The 8,259-nt window shown below is 45.2% G+C and overlaps 1 protein-coding gene across 1 annotated transcript; it reads right to left on the reverse strand.

Moving 5' to 3' along the window:
- Window positions 1-49: 49 nt before the first annotated feature.
- LOC106564558 (ADP-ribosylation factor-binding protein GGA1) lies at window positions 50-8,251 on the reverse strand. The gene is made up of 17 exons (XM_014130692.3): window positions 8,136-8,251; window positions 7,518-7,602; window positions 7,317-7,392; window positions 7,094-7,192; window positions 6,641-6,764; window positions 5,759-5,856; window positions 5,485-5,565; window positions 4,993-5,130; window positions 4,840-4,921; window positions 4,363-4,473; window positions 3,977-4,117; window positions 3,753-3,817; window positions 3,484-3,677; window positions 3,163-3,386; window positions 2,812-2,981; window positions 2,197-2,307; window positions 50-1,965 (listed from the first exon to the last, which is right to left on the reverse strand). The coding sequence occupies exons 1-17, from the start codon at window positions 8,176-8,178 to the stop codon at window positions 1,855-1,857; spliced, it is 1,953 nt and encodes a 650-aa protein (XP_013986167.2). The 5' UTR covers window positions 8,179-8,251; the 3' UTR covers window positions 50-1,854.
- Window positions 8,252-8,259: the final 8 nt, after the last annotated feature.

Genomic DNA, 8,259 nt, shown 5'->3' on the forward strand with positions numbered 1-8,259 from the left:
ATATGTAAGCATGGGTGAACATTCCTTAACAACCACAAATAGACAAAAGTCAGTTTAAACCCCCCCCCCAAAAAGAATAACTTTATTTCCCTTAAATTCATATTTGCACTACATTCTCAACATTCCCCCCTCAATATTTATTTGCTCTTTGTAATTATGCTTTTTTTGGCAAATGTACATAATTGCAAAACCATTCTTACTATTTACAAAGTCAGAGCAGGGAATAGGTAGCCTGAGTCCCAGATCTGTTTGGGCTGGTAAACCAGCTCCTACGGTCATTGAGCTCGCAAGACAGCACAAACTGATCTGGGACGCAGGCTAGGGAATAAAGGCAGGGAGGTGGAATGTGGAGGGGAGCTGCAGAATGACGTGAGAGATGCAGCTGCTGCATGGTTGGACGACTATATCTGCAATGGACAGGTGGGGCTGCTGGCTTTACTTCTAGCCAAGCACTAACATGATCAACTAATCTTAGTCTTCAGTAAATCATTTTATTGGTTGAATCGGATATGGTACTACTTGACTGGAGCAAAAGCTTCCGCCTCCACTGTCCCTTGCGGATATGATTGAACAGACGCATCATCAATGACCATATCCCATTCGTTTCACATCTCGCACCAAAGGAAGCATAAACAAATTTCATAAGAAAATCAGTAGTGCGACTCCAAAACGGGGAAAAAAAATTGACTAACAAATTAGCATTCGTATGTACACGGAAGGTAAAAAAAAAAAAAATACCAAGATACATAAAGAACAAACTCTCAGCTTTAGGCACATACGGCAGATTTAAACGGTGTCAGCATTGACAACTCAGTACTGAACTAACGCCTCTCCCTTTGGGTCAACGTCAACAGCTGAAGGTGGAACAGAGGACAGCAAATGAGGGAATCATATTCATGTGCAAAACCAAACAAACAGGAAGTGCATGCATCGTGTAGTGGAATGAAATCACTTAAAACGGGGGAAAAAAAAGGAAAAGCAACAAATTGCTGTTTATAACAAAACAATATGATCATGTGATTTCAATAGAATGAATAAAAGCATCATTGATTGGATATTCCTTCACAGAAGATTGGACAGGATATACATTTGTTACACCTACTGCCCAACTTATCACATAACACACACCGTACAAATAATAATAGAAAATAATTCAATACTTTGGGACTACACTATTTGAGTGTCATATTTTGTGCAGAATAATGCTATCAGGCATAGCCTGGGAGAAACAGTCCCACACATTCAGTTCAAAAGGCTTCGACTTGTTCTCTCAGAACTCACAGCAATGATTTGTTTTGGACAGATCACATAAGGTGGTTATTATACAGTAATGCATTGGAGACTAAGGGCTGATTGTAGTACAGTCAATGGAATGAAGAAAAACACAAAATGGAGTATGAAAGATGACAACATAGGGACATGGGGTGGCGGATCATGGATGGGACACATGGGAAGGCATAAGGGAGAAACTGCCCACAAATAACTTATCTAGGATCAGCTTTCCCTGCCGATATTCAATCCATAACAAATGGGAAGACATAAGGGCTCGGACACACCAATAGCGTTTGCCTGCCGAGAGTACTTAGCACCTCTGAACAAAGTACCGGATGTAATTTGCAAACCGATTTTACATGAAGAATTACGCGAAAAAGTCAGCAGTCAGATGTCAACAGCACACATTTGGTGTGACCCTTAAGGGAGAAACCGATCCAAATAACAGGTCTAAGACCAGATTTCCCGTAACCATCACAATGTAAAGACGCCATCTTTCCCTGGACCAGTGCTTGGGGGGGGACCTTCGACCTACACCTAAGGGAAGCAGCGGATCAGGTGACAGGAAGTTGATCAATCCCACTAAAGGTTCCCCCAGGTGTCTGGAGGGGGGAACTGTTCTACATCGCCGGATTCATCGTGTGATTCTTCTCCCAGGTCGAATGTGAGCTTGTATCGCAACCGGACCATCTCCTGAAAGAAAGAACAGAACCATGTTAGGCTACACCAGGAAAGGGGACAAATTAACATGCTTTCTGCTTGCACATGTTTAAATTCTGTTTTGTTGCCACGGTGACAGTTTGTCACCTCAGGGCGTTTCACAGCTACAAATGAGATGCTGACTTGGCTGTTTTTTTGAATGAGCATATGTTAAACACCTTGGAAAGCAGGCGGGAGGAGTCTGTGTGTAGGTGAAGGTAGTACCTTGTGAGGATTGGCCAGCAGTAGGACCTGTGTGATGGCGGCTGGGGGTAAGATGGGGTTGAAGGCTGGAAGATCAGTTCCTGAAGGAGGCTGTAGCTTCACCTTCATCACCTAGAAACAGACAGAGGAAACACATTACACTCAAACTACAGTCCCAACTCAGCGCACATAGGTTACCGCAGAACCCAACCATCAAACTAGTCCCAACTCAGCACACATAGGTTACCGCAGAACCCAACCATCTAATCATCAAACTACAGTCACAACTCAGCGCACATAGGTTACCGCAGAACCCAACCATCAAACTAGTCCCAACTCAGCACACATAGGTTACCGCAGAACCCAACCATCTAATCATCAAACTAGTCACAACTCAGCGCACATAGGTTACCGCAGAACCCAACCATCTAATCATCAAACTAGTCACAACTCAGCACACATAGGTTACCGCAGAACCCAACCATCTAATCATCAAACTAGTCACAACTCAGCACACATAGGTTACCGCAGAACCCAACCATCTAATCAGACAGAGGAGAAATTAGGGACAAACAAATGATAGAGGTAGAAGATGGATCACTAAGACAAAATGAGAGAGATAGAGAGAGGACCAACCTTGGGTACTGCAGACTGGAAACGGATGTTGGTGACTGGTATGGGGGCGGAGGACAACATGGAGATGATCACTACCAGCACGTCAGGCCGAGAGGGAGGAGAGTCACGGGCAAAGTGGAACAGCACCCGCAAACTGTGCTTGTCAAATACAGTCACTGGTAACAAGCTGCCTAGACAGACAGAGGCTTAGGGTTAGTTCATGCCCAGCCATCACCATGTCTGGAGACATGTTGCAACACAGGTAATGGCTGGGTATATTATAGTTATTATTTGGAATCTGAGTTGGTATTTTTCTTGCTAATGTTCAAAACAACCATACAGAAATACAGATTGATCAGACAATTGGCTTACTGGGCTTGATTGATTCCAGGGGCACAGTCACGTTAGCTAAGGAGATGTCGTTCTGGGGGGCTGGGGTAGGAGGCCCGAGGCTGGGCAGGGAGTCTAGGAGAGACCCAGGCTGCTCCGAGGGGAAGGCCAGGACAGGGCTGGGGGTGGAGGTGCTAGTAGTGTTGGTACTGGACTTGGTCTGGAGGTCTCGCAGGGTGGGTCTGGACTGGGGCTGCAGTTTATCCCTGTGAGAGGGAGAGAGCAAGGTGTCAGCTTTCTTTAGAGAATACAGAGTGTTTACGTTACAGATTAGCAACTGCCCCTCTGGCCTACAGTGTTTACCAATTGACGTGCTGGGTCCCCGGGGGTAGGGACTGATGCAGCAGGGTCTTGCCCAGCAGGTCTAACTCATCCAGGGCTTTAGGGGAAGCAGCGGGGGGCCCCCCTGATGGAGCCTGGGGGATAGGGGTCACGGCCGGTAGCAACACTGTTGCAGTAGGCACCGCTGGGACGACTGGCTCTACACTGTCAGAACACTGCGCAGAAAAACACTGGGTTAGGGACATTTTGTGTGTGTGTGCATGCGTCATATGCTGACAACTCTCTCTCACCTGAAAGGAGTTCCAGTCTCCCGACTGAGGAGTGTGGGTAGAGTTGGGCGTTACGTCATTGAGTCCTGAGTGAAAACAACAATAGGAAGAGGTTGTCGACACGAACCCGAGAGAGAACATGATGCATAACCACAGTTGGCCGAGTCATGGCAAGTTGGAAAATAATTGGGCAATTTAATAAGAGTAAACAAGCTAGCGAAACGACATTCAGAACTGCTGCTTACCAAGTGACATGAGCTCATCATCTAGCAGGCTGATACCCAGTTCTTGTGACGGGGTCTGTAGTGAGGGGGTGTCTGGGTAGGAGGGAAGTCCAGTGGGCGAGGTGTCCAACCCTGTCAGGTCTAGGAGGGCTGTGCTACTTCCTGTGGAGAGATAAAACACGTCGGTCTGTGTGATCAAATGTTTTGTAACTACTGAACTAAACACACGGAACACATCTGTGAAAATGAACAGGGAAACAACCTGGTTGATTATAATGGATGTCCTGAGGTTCAGTCTGTGCATATGTGAACATGTTGGGAGTGTGTAGAACACTGTGTCTGCCCCTCTGAGACACCAGCAGGTTCAGGTCGTGACCCTACAGAGGTCCTCTCCCTCTCTCTCTCACCTGGTAGTGTGGGCATGGCTGTGCTGTCTCCGTTCACCTCTTCTCCCTTCACCAGCTGTCTGTACAGGTTGATGACCTGCGTCAGGCTGTCGTTGGCCTGCAGGATGTCAGCTGGCGTAACACAGAGACGCACAGAGGGTGAGCTATGCAATGCTGAACACTACATAACCGTATAGAACTGTCTAACAACCGTACAGAGGCATGCATCACTCTTCAGCCATTTTGAACTGTACCTCTTGTATTGATGTGATCACACTATATGTATAGAACAAAGAAGGCCCGCACACTGTTAAGGCTCCCAATTCACTGCTTTATTGACAACGTTTCGATCCGAAACGGATCTTCGTCAGGTCCTGACAGTGTGCGGGCCTTCTTGTTCTATACTAGTATTCTTTATTAGCTCAGCACCTATGTTTTTAAGAATGTGCGTATGACCAAACTTTTCTATCACACTATATGTAAACATAGGACTCTCACCCAAGGCCTCATCGTTGTCTTCTGTGTCGCTAGCCAATCGGAACAAAGTAGGCCTCATCTTTTCACAGCTCTGGTATAGGTCCTGCAAACACAACCACATTTAGAAATAGCCCATTGCACACCACACCCCTAGTGGTGTTGCTCTGTGCTAACCTTGATGAGTTCCTGATTGCTCTGGGAGCTGCTCTCCTTGCTATAGTCTCCCAGTAGCTGGGTCAGCAGGCTCACACTCTCCTTCACCTCCTGGATGGCGTTCACACGCTTAGACACCTTCTCCATTCGCTTCTGGTCCTGGAGGACCGTAACAGAACACACACACTCAGAACACTGCAATAAAATAAAAACATTATCCCATAAAAGAAAAGCTGGAGCGCTCTGAAGTCTGCATAGGTTGTTTTATTGCAGGCATATACAGTACAATTATGAGAGCAGTTGTAGGGATAGTAGATTACAATCGTGAGAGTTCAGAATCCAATCCATAAAATCATTAGAAGTGCTTTGACGATATAAAGTGCTCGCTGTTTACTTTGCGTATGAGTAATAAATCGACTGCGTTGTGAATGCAATAGGCATATATGCATTGATTGACACCCACCCCAACAAAGACACAATCACGCAGACAGGAGTAAACAGAGAAGGACACACCTCCTGCACCATTTCCTTAATGAGTTTGTTTGCTGCTCTTAAATCTTCAGGGTGAGTGCTATTCAAAAGCCGAGACAGCATCTACAAAGGAAGGAAGGGAAGAGGAAGGAAAAGAGGGGATAACAAGAGGAGAGAGGTAAAAGAGGGAGAGCAGGCCGTTAGGGAATACATGAAAATTACAGTGGAAGAATGGAAAGACGACATCAATTCAAAATGTCCGCTAATGTCATCTCTATTGACAAAACTCAAGGGGCTGCTTCATTGTCATGTTTACCTTGGACTTCTCCTCATCCTCAAAGATGACGCTCTTAGTTCTGGGCGGAGGGGGTGGGAGGGGCTCATCAGGAAGAACCGGGTCGTGCTTCACAATGCCTGGAAGAGAGCAGGAAACCCCATCCATGTCACATGAATAAATAGCCTGTCACCGGCAAGTCCCTACAGTGTATAGTACATCATGTATATACCGTAGGTTTCCGGCACGTTGGTAATAACATTGTTTCCCCCATGAAGTTATTGTAAACACAAGCAGCGCAACCAACGGATTCAGGGCCAGGCTAAGAAATATTGTTGGCTGTCACTCCCTGGAGCAAAACACTTAACTTGAGCACTATGTAATTATCTTCCATCATACTGCACAAAACAGTCATACTGCACAAAACAGTCATACTGCACAAACAGTCATACTGCACAAACAGTCATACTGCACAAACAGTCATACTGCACAAACAGTCATACTACACAAACAGTCATACTACACAAACAGTCATACTACACAAACAGTTTTTTTCTCTCACTTAGACGGGCTAAGTGAAAAACATTATAATGATGGACGCAGACTCAGGAGTTTCAATATGATTTTGTCTTATGTTGGTGCATAAACTATAAAAATAAGTGAGATTGACATGGACAAAATACTATTTATATCAGGAGCACATGTTAGGAGAACATACAGATAACTAAAAAATAAAATGAGTGTACTCCTGAAATGATCATACAGTTACAGTACTGTAATAAATCATATGATTTAGCCATATTCCTCATCCTGAAGTTCCACCATAGTGAAAACAATAAGAGTTGATAGAAAAGGATCAACACAGAGAGAACGTTTTATTTCACTCCTATTCTTTCTACGTGTGTCATCACTATTAAAGCTCACCTTGTTTCTTCAGCATCTGGTAGGCGTCTGCTATCTTGGGCTCGTCAGGCAGGCCCACCGTCCAACTATACATCACCTCCAGAACCTTCTTCTTCACTGGCTCTGGGGCCCGAGTACCCAGGTACTGCACAGGAGACGAGATTTAGGAACATCAAAACAGACATAATGGAATACTGGGTTTTGTTTGTTTATAAAAGGGGTTGAGTTACATAAAGGGATGTTCCATTTGATTTCAATCACTTGTTGTGACTGCCCGTGGTAGAAGTGGTCAGAAAGTGACTTACTGGACCGAAATGACAAAACATTCAAGTGCTCAAAATTGACCCATTTTGCATACCCTACTTCTACCATGGGAAAATATGTATGGAAAGTTTGGTTCAGATCAAAAGGGGTACAGTCAAAAAGAGATTGAATTCAAATGGAACCCTAGAGAAATAGCCCTCCAGACAGTACCTTGGGTGAGACCACCTTGATGAGCTCGTTGAGGAAGCGGAATTTGCCCACTTCATTGTGGAATCTCTTCCCACAGTTCTTCATGCACATCTCTAGGACCTAGGGACACATATATGTTATGATACTGCTGGTGGTGGGATCACTTACAATTAGCATATTCTGGCTAATGGAGATGTCAGTGAGCATGTCAACCAATACATTACCCCGATAACGGTATACTCACCATTAGTGCTTGCATGGCCTCCCATTCTTGGGGTGACTGGATCTTGTGGGCCAAAAGTCTGGTAGCCAGTTGAGGACTAGGGAGGAGGGAGGGGACATCAAATAAGAGTACCTGTATGGTTTGCCGTATGTTTAAACATGTTGAAGTACTGACTGACAAAGCAAGCCTATGACCAGCTCTCCACATGTTGGTCCTCCTTACCCTTCAGGCTCATTGTTGAGCTGTTCACAGAAGCCCTGGATACTGTCCCAGTCCGCCTCCTTGTTCAGGGGGTTGGTGGCTTTGTCTGGGGAGAATAAAAGCAAATTCCAGAACCGGGGGCTTATCAACATTTAAGGGTTTCTCGCTACCTTAGAACCAAATGCACAAAGAAAGCCTTCGTGTTTACTTGCTGCAAACGTTAGCAGAATGACTCCTCCCCAATTTATTTGCCCATTGACACTCAGCCACTGGATAATGTGGCTAGTTAGCTTAGCCAGTCTTATTCACCAGTTTCAAAGTCGAACTATGTTGTATTTGTAACAAATTGCGTATTAAGAACATCTAAAACAAATGATATTCGTGCTTGTCAAGGCATTATTCTGCGTAAACAATACAGGGGTGAGGTCTGTTTTTGTTCCGACCTCAGCAGCGCTACGTTATAGCACGCTAGCTAGCACTTTGGATAAAGCATCATCATCACTGGGATGTTCATCCACTGCACATACAACAATTATGCTCATAACACTACAACTACAGCGCATTCTCTACCTCAGTTTTCTGAAAGTAAATTGGTCACGTATTGAGTCGTTATAGCAGTAAAAGCATCGTATGACTCACTGACGCGAGACTCCAAGCTCTCCTCCTCTGGCGGCGCCGCCATTTTCGGGGATTCCGACTGCCAAACTGGCAGCTATCGCGTTACTTTGCCTGTCTCATGCAACGATGTGGGCGTCATCATATC

The sequence above is a fragment of the Salmo salar genome, chromosome 12, assembly GCF_965601325.2.
Source record: "Salmo salar chromosome 12, fSalSal1, whole genome shotgun sequence".
NCBI lineage: Eukaryota > Metazoa > Chordata > Actinopteri > Salmoniformes > Salmonidae > Salmo > Salmo salar.